A 12039-nucleotide genomic window follows, 5' to 3' on the forward strand; every position below is an offset into this window, starting at 1 on the left:
AAACAATTTTTTGACCTCTCCAACGACTAAATTGAGAAAGTGAATTTGGTGGGATGCAGTGCCCTATGATTTGATTGCCATTTTGGAATTAACCCTAAATTAACAAAACAAAAGAAAACGAAAAGCAGCGAGGAAGAGAATGTCGAAGCCTTTATTTACCCAAAATTTTTCTTACTACCAAAGCTTGACACAGAATGCTTTAACAAACATATGGTTTGTTTGGATTTTAAGTTATTTGAAATATTTTTACTGTAGCATTTTTTGTGATGTGATGTATGTGAGATAAAAAGATAATTGGAAAGATAAAAAGGTGTATTAGAAATTGTAATAATGATGTAAGCAAATATATTTGAAAAAATAATAGTCATTCAAAGACAAAGAAATCAAAGCTTTCAAGCCAAACCCAAAAAGGAAAAACAAAAAACAAAAAAATATGTATTCACAAAAACTCAATGTAGGAAACAATTCACATCATCTCAGCTACACTATATGTCACTGGGCAGCAAGTGCAAAGACTATAGATACCATGTCACAGGAAAATGCACCAGCCGAATTCCCATCCACATTTATTTAAAGACTAAATAAAAGACTCTAAATGAAGTAAAAGCTGATAAGAGTTAAGATATCGAAATCTGTACCACCACGAATAACAATATCAATGACATCACTCAATATGACCTATTATTAGCTTTCGAGGATGATGAAGACTTGGCTTTTGCAAAATCAACCAGATCTTTGAAGAGGGCATCTTCCTGCTTGTCTTGTTTTGTTGGGGTTGATGTTCTCAGGGAAAGGTTCTGAGTCTGCCCAACTAAGCTGTCGTAAGAGGAACCAGATCCACTGCTCGAATGCGGGGAACCACCAGGAATAGTACTCTGTTTTTGCTCAAAAAATTGTTGTCTCTGGTTGTGCCTCGATGGTGGCGGTGGAATGCTGCTTGGAGGAGGAACGTCCCAAGGTGCAGATGGCAAAGGATCAGCAGATTTGGCCAAAGAAGTTGGCTCATCATATGTGGATTTTGGAGGGAACATGGTTGCTGTGGGGTTAATGAATTCATCAGGAGGTGATGATAAGGGCTGGGAAGGGCTCGATGTTCGAACAGAGATTTTGTTGTTTGACTGAGTTGCTACTGCAACAGGCGCAGATGCTGATGTTCCTGAAGATCTCTCAGACTGGTAAGCATCACCACTAAGATAATCAACCATTCCAGTATCAGGGGTAGAAAATTTTGTTGAAGGCGGAGGAGGAGGAAGAATTGGGTTAATTCGTGAAGGTTCACCATATGCATTTGTGGGCTTTCGTCCTTGTCCTTGTGATGTATCCCTTGTGGATCTGTCGATATGTAACTTAGTGAGGCTCCAACAAAGCTTCAATGAAGCATGGGAGGGAAAGAAAATGAGAAGGAAAAATAATCCTCAAGAACATAACAAGGAAGAAAAACAACAGATGTTTAACAGCATGGCTTTCCCGAGCACGACACCCAAACAGTTACAAGTGAGAATCAAAAGAACAACACCAAAGTCATTGTATTTTAAATGGTAAGACAAATTTATTTTCTTACATTGGAAACATACTGTATATTGAACAGGAGAGAATCAGTGGAACTCCTTCAAAGCCTAAACTTGGGGAGAAAAGGTAAGGATTGATCTGCAAATTAATTCCTCAAGTAACAGAGACCTAGAAGAAACCTGATTGATTCATGTAAACATTTCTTTTGCCTTGAAACTAAATCAAAAGTAAAGACAATGAATTCTATCCTCTGAAGACATGGCCTCGAGCACAAAAGAAAACATCTATACTAATTCCTCTAAGTGTCCAATCAAGTGGCTTCATCAACAAAAGCAAACATCTATACTCGTACTAAATTTTGTTTAGCTTTGCTAATCTTGGGGCAAGCATGACATCTAATAGTAAATTCTGCTCATAGACGTACCTGTCGTGTTATTCAAGGCAAGCCAGATTGGTAAATTCCAACTTATACATACATTAAAACTTGAAAGATAGCGGATTACTGTGGGCAAACTCATTTCTGCACAAAGGAGGGTACAAGCTTGGTTTCAATACTCTTTAGCCACTAAAAGTTTTTGTGCATAGTTCCTTCTCCTGATTCCCCAAGTACAAATTACTTGTTCAGCCCTTCTTTCAACACTCCCCTCTTGCCCGTTTCCCAAGAGGGGAAAAAAAGAAAGACAAAGGAAAAAAAATAAGGTAAAGAAAAGTTGAAAAGAAAAACTCAAAATGTCCACTACAAGCCCTCCTACTTCGCCTACCTCATAAACATGAGCAGGTGTTTAGTAACAATCAACTCTCAGGCCAGATTTTTATTTAACATAAACATTGACATGGTATCAAACAAGCAATTCGACTGAAAGTGATTAGTCAAAATTTGTTTTGGATTCCAATACGGTACTAAATAGCTGCAAACTCAAGGCTAGAACTTTTATCACGTAAAAGATAAGCATTTGTGTCTATCTGATTCAAGTATTTGTGTCTATCTGATTCAAGTGCCACAAATTCTTATTTAGAAATTTTTTTCCATATCGAAGTACCAACTTCTTTATCACTCAAAGATCAACTGCAGTGTCTCATCTTATAATGAATTTAACATTCATGCATCTGCCAGCAAGCATGCTGGTATTGTCATGCCCCATGCAAGGAAAAATTAATTATCACCTGTGTGCCAACTGAGAAAAATCATCTTCTGGCTCATCATCCTCATGATTGACATTCATAAGAGCTGCAACTGGTGTTTCTGTAGTCCTTACTGCAGCAGTAGGGTTTCCTTTGGCTATGTCATCGTGTCGGCGAAGAACGTGCTGCAACTTGTCGTTAAGTGTCAATCCTTGCAACAAAAGCTCCTCATCTCTTGAAGGAGATTAAAACACAAACAACCATTAGCTTAAAAACAGACCAAAAACAGAGAGGAAAAGGAAATGTAAAAGAAATTGTGTTATATACTTACGCAGTGTTGTTAACAAGAACCATAACACGCTTTTGATAATTACGGCATTGTTCAACAAGGTCAACAATAATCTCATCCTTTATTCCCTGCATTAAATCCATAATATGTCTGAGCAAGTATTCCTGATCCATCACACTACATACTGAACAATTAAAGACCAAACAGATAATCAAACACTGTCTCCAGACATGGAACAGCATAACCTCCAGGTCAACATCAGTCTAACAATACTAATTTCTCCTAAGAAAATCTGAACTAGCAAAGCACCAGTTATATCTATTAATATTCGTTTATTCAGAGGCTTCAAGTAACAGTAAATTTAAATGTAACTTTTTTTTGCATAATCATCTGCACATCAACATCCTATTCTAATAAGTGCCCAACCCCTTTTCACACTGGAGTATGTTTTCTGTCTTCAAACAAAATAAAGCATTCTAAATCTGATAACACAATTCTATGTAGTAAATAGTTTGATCTTGGATAGAATATGCAAGCACTTTCCTAAAGTCTGAATAAATGTTACACATTTATCATAAATGTTACTTGCCCAAAGTAGTTTTGAATTTTATTAAAAACTGTTGGAGTTGGGGAACACGTCATGCATCTTACTTGCCAAGATATCCATTAATAAAAAAAAAAGAAAAGATATCCATTAATTAGGGTTGTAAAACCTAAAGAAGCAGAAAGGAAGTTGATAAGAAGACATTACATAAATGCAATAAAACACCACACCAAAAAGAAGCTACGATACATGAAAGGTATAACAATGGCAGATATATATTGCCAAACCAGGAATGAAAGATGCCACCTCACCATGACATAGAAAAATGTACATAAGATCTTCAGAAAATTTCCCTTAATCAAGAAATCAACAATAATAATACAAATTTCTCTGACCTCAAGTTGAAAATCAAGGAAAGTCTGTCAAGGATTCAACGAGGAGGAAAGGATCAGTTGGAGTATGTGAAAAGCAAATCTCATATTGTGGGAAACAAGTGTTAGCCCTTAATTTGATTGGCAGATTGTGTCTTCTAATGAATGGATCATCACATATACGGGAGTAGGAAAAGTTACTGAAAGGGAAAATTTGGGAGGGAAAAGAAAAGCACAGGGTCATATTTCCTATAAATAGAAAGTTCAACCTAGTGGAGTCACCATCTAAATTTCAGTAAGCAGTGCACAAACACTTGCATATCCAAAGTACAAAACTGAAAAGAATAATCAAGCAAAAGACAAGGATTTTAACCTCACGATTGTGAGGATCCAGAGCGCCCAACATCTCCATCAACACATCTGAAAGTCCTTCAGCATTCTGAATCTCTGGCAAGCTGCATTAGAATCACACCGAATTTACAGAAATGAAACCACTTTGAACATTGTCATCTATTATGAAGAACAATCACCCGGAAGATTTAATATGCAGTCTCAATACATGACTATCAAGACATAAAACAACTAGTAAAAGACATTATATAGTCAACACTCTTTTATAAGTGAAGAATGAAAACTTGCAATCAGAAGAATAAATTGATTGGAATAAGAATGCAACAAGTAACAGGCATAATTGCCAGTTTGATGTCTTAGAGTATTGCTATCATGAATAAGTCAACACTAAGAACTAGAAAAGAGATAGCAGCAAGAAAAACTGCATAGAAATGAACAATACCTGAGTCCAGAAGGATCAGACTGAAGAGACGCCTGCACTGCAGCTTCCTCATATTCTGCGGTAGGTTGCACAATAGGATGGGTCTGTGGTGGGGTAAAAAGTGGCACACTGTTGTCCTCTCTTGGTGGAAATTCCACTCCAGCAGACTTGTAAATTAAAAGATAAATAAATAAGCACAAGTATACAGGAAACCAAAATCAATGCTGATTTGAGGTATTCAGAAATCCTCTTTCTATAATTCTTTTGCCATTGACAGGGAGAAGCTGCTTGCAAGTAAGAACGACATAAATAGAAAGGTTTAATTACTAAGAACAACATAAATAACTGCTCGCAAGTAGATTTGACACGTGGCTAACCCATCTGCAGGCTTCAGAATGCTATAAATGACATAACCCCTCTCATCCCAATCTCAGTGCCAGACATCCCAAGCAAAGTAAGTCCAAAAAACACAAATTCACAGACTAGATTTCACCTAACGTATTCCAAATCAATCATATAAATTGGTTTCAATTACTAGATTAAACCATTGAATACACTTCAAAACAGTAATTTCAAGCAGTACTCAAGTTTTATGGCAATATACTAAGAAAATGAGTAAATTACAACATTTACTAGGTATCTCTTTCTTCTCAATTGTCAATACCGAATACTTATTCATCTTGGATAAGACCCTCATGTTTTGATAGGAAGAATAAGCTTAAACCAAGGTTATACGACAAGTTTGGTTTTGCAAGAAAGAATTACCTTGTTAGCACCGAATACCAAAGTTCCATGAATAAAAAACAGATTCAAGCCTAAAGAGATTTGCACATTCACTAAACACATGGAATAACGAGATAAAAATACCTTCAGTTCATTATAGGCAGCATGATATTGCGGAAATCTTCCCCTCGGACCTCCCAAAGCTTCTTGCCATGTATCAATCAAAATCAGAATCTTCTCTCTTACATTTAAGTCAGGCTGCACAAGACAAGGTAAGCCAAGGCAAAATGTTTCAAGATATGAGGACTACATTTGAGAAGATGCAAAACAGTGCCATGAATGACAAGATAGCGGCTTACCTTCTTCTTGACAATTTTAACCATGTCATGTAAAACGTCCCGCTCAACAATCTGCTGAAACAGATTCTCACCACAGTTTTTGCTCAGAGTCTCCAGCACCTGAACCGAGTACAAGAAATCAGAATATTATCGTACTTACTAGAATTATTATTATTCCATATTAAACTATTGTGTAACTCCTTGACATCATGCTAGTTAGAAGAGCACAATACTAAAATATCATGGCACTAATGAAGTCTGAGATAATGAGGTGTTATCCTTAGCATTTAGAGGCTATAATAATGATATTAGCATATAATAGTTGCTTATACTTAATATGCAACACAAAAATTCTTTTAAAATCTACCATGTCTCTGCCAAGAATATCTTACAAAAAGCAATGACTTGTATGCACAGACGAACTATAACATATTCAAGATTTGGGAGCAAGTATTAATGTACTTATTTCAAGCTTAATGAATTCCGATTGCCCTCCTCTTCGATTCTGATAGTTGCAACATCACCAGATGCCTGTTAAGGCACTACACCAGTACCCAACTTCTTAATTATTTTAATTAAAGCTCATAAATATCACAAAAATATTCTTTTGACACTGTAGCTGCCTTTAATAATTCAAACGCTGCCAACACTCATCTTAGTCATAAGCAGATAAATATGTCTATGATCCTAAGCGAAGTAGAAAAATTCTTCTAGCACATCAAGTTAAGCATCAGAGTCATCTTACACGAGCATCAGCAGAACAATCAGATGCTACTCTTATATGCTAGCAACAAACTGTAGATATTTGCTTCCCACACATACAGCAAGAATTTAAGACTTCTAATGTCACAGTTTCAGTAGTTTATGAAAATTAAATGATTCCATAAACTCAGGTCAAATGTAGATTGGATATATGAAATGAGCCAAGTAAAAAAAATATCAAACAGAAAGGCCAACGAAAAGCTTACAAATAGCGTAAGCAGCTGTATCTTAGGATTTTTGCTCCCAAGACGTTTCTTCAGTATCTTCAGAGCATCCTTTGCCTGTCTGCAGTTCAACTTAAAGAGTGAGGTAAAAGAAAAACGCACTCTATGTAGTTAAGTCGTTCAACAACATTTCCTGCTTGCATTTACTGATATATATTGGCCAATACAGAAGCAGTTACTCAAATTTCAGAAAGTAAACAACCAATTAAAAGTGGGAGAAGACCAATCTAGACCACGTCTGTAAGTCATTTTAATCTTACACCATGCTTTGATTTCTCATGCCATTTTGGCCCTGTTCTCAACTGACTTTTTGGACCTCACTTCTGATTTTGGAAAATCCAGTATGTAAAATTTTCAAACTTTTTGTTCTAGCTTTTGGCTTTTTCAAAAACTAATATAAGCCAAAAGCAGAAGCTACAAGAGACCTATTTTTTGAATATTGGTTTTGATATTTTCTAAAATCAGCTCTGATAAAATTCAAAATCAATAGAAAGGCGCTTCAAAAGTCAAAAACTGCATGGTGGATTTTCTTTCATATCTACTATCACCTATCTACCATATTTTATGTTATTGAGGGACACAAAAGCATGATAACCAAAACAATACTAATGTTCACAAATCTTTTTCTTCCCGAGAGTTACAAAGAATTGTCTATTGGGTTGTCTAAAATTAACACTATCATCTTGTAAAAAGTTTCAACCATACTCAGCTGACTAGAAGCTAAGCTTTAACATCTTATCATCTTGAGTGTACATTAGAACAAAAAGCCATACTACCCACAGATGTCCTTTGTCTACAACAGATCTCCAAGCAGAAAACGTCTATCTTTAGCATATAGTACAGAAAAGCAGTATATCAGTATCGTCGGAAAGGCGACAAATACACTACCCAGGGTTCGAGTTAATGATATCACATAGCTCAATATTTATTGCCCAGTCTGGACCAATCAGCATCTCACTAGTAGCTCTTTCAGCACAAGCTGCTGCATTATTGGCCATAATTTTGTACTTTCTAACCCTGCTTCAAATGCCAAAATTCTAATCTCCTGAAAAAAAGAAAAAAAAACCGGATCACTATCTCAATCCAGTCCAGAAAAGTTCTAAAAACACGTATGGGAAGAATATCAACATTTCTACAACCACATAGTTCATCTGACCGAGGGAGTTCCCAATCAACACAGTAAATCATAAAGGCCAAGTATACACAGACTCAAACCCACAACTATTTAACCTAGACCTCCCATGTCAAAATGGTGCAACTTTTATCATTGTGCCTGGCCTTTACAAAACAAGGCAACAAGCAATACCAAAACCCAAAAAATTTAACATAAGCCCCACAAAACTTCACCCACCCAAAAAAAGAAAAACATAAAAATCCCACATTAAAACTGATTTTGATAAACCATAGATCATTCGAATCACAACCGACTAAAACTGATCAAACTGTCTTTCAAGACGTACAAGTAAAAACCCTCCAAACGTTCAACAATCCCAACACAGAAAAGATCAACGATTCCAAATTCATGATCATAAACCACACCATCATAAACACAATTAAAAGTAATCAGAACCTAATTCAGAGCATGAAACAAAAAACCCACCAAGGAATTTACGGAACCAATTACAATAAAAACAAATAAATCATCAGAAATTAGAATAATTACACTATACTTCTCAATGGGAGAATGCAAACCAAGACCCTATAAGAAGTAAAGCTTCAAAGTCCAAACTCCACAACAAAAGTGAAGCAAGCCCAAATAATAAAATCTTAAAGATCATACTTTATAAAGTTAAAAACATTAAAAAAAAAAAAAAGAGAAGAGCCCAGTTCATAAAAAGATTTAATTTTGCAGAATCAGAAGAAATAAAGCAAAGGCTCAGCCCAGAGAAAAATCCCAAATAAGAAAAAGTCAGGATCTTTAGCAGATTACCTGTCAGAGTACCTACTCTTCTTTTCTTAGTCTTTGAGGATAAACTAATAAATCAAGTGCATATAAAATTACCAATATGTCATCAATTATACTTTTATCTGTTTATGCAAAGAAAAGAAGAAGAAATAGAGAGATTTAAGGATGGTCGGTTACTGTGTGATGTGTGTGTTTTTTGCTACTTTCCTTATGCGCGTCAGCTTTTAGAGTTTTTGGGCTGCTAAAACCTTCTCTCTTTTTTCCTTGGGTGTTGAATGGACTTTTACTTTTTCCAAGTATTTCTTGTTTGGATTTGTTATACTTTATTTAGAGGTAGAAAATAAAACTTTGGAGATATATGAAATTCATTACATTAAAAAAAACGCCGTTTTAGGTGAATGGAGTTGTGGATTAAAATTAAAAGCATCCTTCGATTATATTTTATTCTTTTGGTATATGTATTTGTTGTACACAAATTAAAAATAAAATGCACAATAACTCAATTGTAAATCGAATTGCATACTATGTATTTATTTAACCTTATAAATTGCAGGTGTACAATCCCATATTGTGGAGTTTTTTTTTTTTTTTTTTACAATCAAAAGAAAAGTACATCACTCCTTGTTACACTTGATAATTTGAGTGATTATTATTATACATGGACAATTCATGGTGTTTTTTCTTTTTCCTTTTTTTCTTATAGACACTGTAAATGAATTAAATAAAATTCATAGTTTACATTCACTTTGTGTTTAAAGCCTCTGAGGGTTGTAATCAATTTTGTCTTTCTACAAGAACAATCCATGTGTTCTTGATAGTTTTTCTTTTACATGATTTTTGATTTGTTCAAGGTTTTCAATTGTATGGTTTTTTTTTTCTTTCTTGCGTAAGAAAGAGCAACATGATTTTCACCAAGATAGTTGTCCTGCATTCTTCATTAAATGAGTTAAATGTGACATGACATCAAGTTGGACAAAGTTTATCAGAAAAACTGCAGAAAAAATATTACATTAATATTTTTTTAGGGAAAGATGTCAATAAGATTAAAAAAGCTTATAAGATAGCGTTTTATCATGTTTAATAATGAATCTCAGAAGAATTTTTTTTCCAAAAAATAGCAATGACCTTTGTTTTGTTTCATATGTATTAATAACAAATCTATAGAAAATATTTCAAAAGTTCAATTAATATAAATATTTTACTAGTTTTGCCATCATTAAGTTATGTATTATCATACCGAATAAAATAGTCTCTTATAAATAATAAAATGGTTTGTCTAAAGTGTGCCTATTAGGCGTTCATTAAGATATATTTCAAGTGCCAGATTTTTAGAAATGTAAAATTAATTAGAAAAAGTGCATAGGTACAATGGAGGGTAACAATTGTGAGTGTGAATATATACGTGATAGGTTGGATGAAATTTAGATGTATTAACAAAATGTCTATAATAATTGGGTACTTGTTAGAAAAATCCTAATAAGAATGTATATGGCAGAATCACTTACCTGCAATTAATTTGAAGATTTTTCTACCAAATATGCAGTGGACAATTTACTTGTACAAAAAGATTTTGTCACCCAAAATGTACACAATCACATTATTAACTAATCTAGTACTTAAGATAATTTTCCAATTCCAACACTCAGGATTAGGCAAAACCTTAATTAATCAACAAGGCACTGCTGGGGTGTCCGAAATTGGAATTGCCTGTCCTGTACAAAGGTGAGCAAGAAAATGACGCCTTGCGCTGACTTTTGCCTCACTAGGCATCTGGGAGGCGTCCAGACTGTTTGGGCTGTCACACTGAACGCTTTTGTGTTCAATGGTACAACAGCAGCACGAGTTTAGCTTTTGACTTTTCCTTTATATGACGCGACGGATGAGCGCATAAGAGAAGTCGTTTGCGCGTTTTGAACCGCCGTCCATCCAGACCATGCCTGAATGAATGGTGTGAAACTGGCGATGGCTCGTGCAGTTGACCAATTTTAAGGTTCATCTACTTTGACCTTTCAGCGACCATGACAATTGATTAATTGGACTGCCACTTCAAGACCAGAAACTAATTCCCCACTTTTCGTGCTTTTTGATGTATTCAATTTTCAAAACCCAAATATTCCATACTTACATTCGCCAAAAATCAATTGGTAAACAACAATTTGACGTGCAATTTAACTTTGAAATGTAGTTTTTAACCTTTATAGACCCAAAAAAATAGTTCTTGTATGGTTACTAAACAAGTAAATGATAGCAGTGAAGTTTGGAACTTAGACAAAATTTTGATAGGATAATGTAATTAGGGATTCTTTCTTGTTTGTTTCAGCCTAGGCACACCTCATAAATCAAAAAAAAAAAAATTGATGCAAATCTTTGTTTGGTTACTTTCAAATTAATATTAGATTGTCTAATATCTAACAATTGTGAAATTTCTTGTATTTTTTTAGATTTGTTGATAATTTTTCAAATCTGTTGTATATGTTCAATGACAGATATGTAATTTTTAGTGCATATTTAATCTGAATGATTTTATATAAAAAAAAATGTGCTGGACGATTTCCAATAATTAGTTAATAAAAATTTCTTTTATAAAAAAAAATTTATGTAATATTCTAGAACAATAGAACAAGTGGACCGATATGCTTCAACAAAAGTATTGGTCGTACTCATTCCTATTGAAGTAATAAAATATTATTGTATGTTTTTAACTCTCCAGCTTGCGCCATAGATAGTATTTTGTTATTCAAGTAAATTATTTCGTGAAAACTCTACAATCAAATCGTATTTATACTACAAATTAAAAATTAATAGTATTATATACGTATGTTCTGGTTAACATTTGAGTTTTAAGAGAATAGAGAAATTAACAAACTTATTTAAATTTTCATGTTCATGCAATTTTTGTATGTCTTCTTTAAAAGGGTGCTGCTGCGCCTTTAATTAAATTGGTTCATGATCATGTACAATTTGTCAAAAGATTTGTATTAGGATCTAACGTGGATCCTACGTCTCTAATTCTCTCCATGTATCCTCAAACACTTTCTTTCACAATCGAATATAGTCCAATTTTTCAACTAAAATAACTTTCTTTATTCTTTTGACCCATCAATTCCACACACACCCCCTCCATGGTTAATTAAGCACTTTTTAAGATACTCCTCTTATAAAATCTCTACTTTGCTTCTAAATGGGAAAAAAAATGAAATCAGTTATAGCGTGAACAACATGATTTAGGGTGCGTTTGATAAAATTGAAATTCAAAAACTAAAATTTTGAAATTTAAATTCAGTAAGTTACTGAATTGTTACGTTCTAAATTTAATACATTTGATTATATATCATATTAAGTAATAAGTGAATAGTTTACCACTTTTATTTAGAACAATTTTTGCCAAAAAAAAAAAATTAGTGTCAGTTAATTAATTCAAATATTTTAATTTTTGTTATCAAATGCATTTGAACAAGTTAAAATCTGAATCTATTAAT

At 33.9% G+C, this 12039-nt stretch overlaps 1 protein-coding gene across 3 annotated transcripts; it reads right to left on the reverse strand.

Annotated features, from left to right (window-relative positions):
* Positions 1-411: 411 nt before the first annotated feature.
* LOC113712392 (TOM1-like protein 3) lies at positions 412-8887 on the reverse strand. Of its 3 annotated transcripts, none has more exons than XM_027235794.2 (10): positions 8738-8887; positions 7543-7699; positions 6637-6715; positions 5690-5788; positions 5475-5588; positions 4629-4774; positions 4209-4290; positions 2963-3048; positions 2674-2865; positions 412-1332 (listed from the first exon to the last, which is right to left on the reverse strand). In XM_027235794.2, the coding sequence occupies exons 2-10, from the start codon at positions 7650-7652 to the stop codon at positions 669-671; spliced, it is 1572 nt and encodes a 523-aa protein (XP_027091595.1). In that variant the 5' UTR covers positions 7653-7699; positions 8738-8887; the 3' UTR covers positions 412-668. The 3 variants fall into 3 exon arrangements, with proteins under 3 accessions (XP_027091595.1, XP_027091593.1, XP_027091594.1); XM_027235792.2 differs by having other exon boundaries at positions 8585-8845; XM_027235793.2 differs by lacking the exon at positions 8738-8887 and adding an exon at positions 8318-8574.
* Between the last annotated feature and the right edge of the window lie 3152 nt (positions 8888-12039).

This window comes from Coffea arabica, chromosome 10e (genome assembly GCF_036785885.1).
Source record: "Coffea arabica cultivar ET-39 chromosome 10e, Coffea Arabica ET-39 HiFi, whole genome shotgun sequence".
In the NCBI taxonomy this organism is placed as follows: domain Eukaryota; kingdom Viridiplantae; phylum Streptophyta; class Magnoliopsida; order Gentianales; family Rubiaceae; genus Coffea; species Coffea arabica.

What these genes read in the sequence shown, in the direction of transcription:
- LOC113712392 (XM_027235794.2), bottom strand. Translation starts at nt 7,652, where the DNA reads ATGGCCAATAATGCAGCAGCTTGTGCTGAAAGAGCTACTAGTGAGATG. An exon ending in GTTCTTGTTAACAACACTGC is followed by an intron (nt 2,866 to 2,962) that starts GTAAGTATATAA and finishes ATCTCCTTCAAG; the next exon opens with AGATGAGGAGCTTTTGTTGC. An exon ending in TTTTCTCAGTTGGCACACAG is followed by an intron (nt 1,333 to 2,673) that starts GTGATAATTAAT and finishes ACATATCGACAG; the next exon opens with ATCCACAAGGGATACATCAC.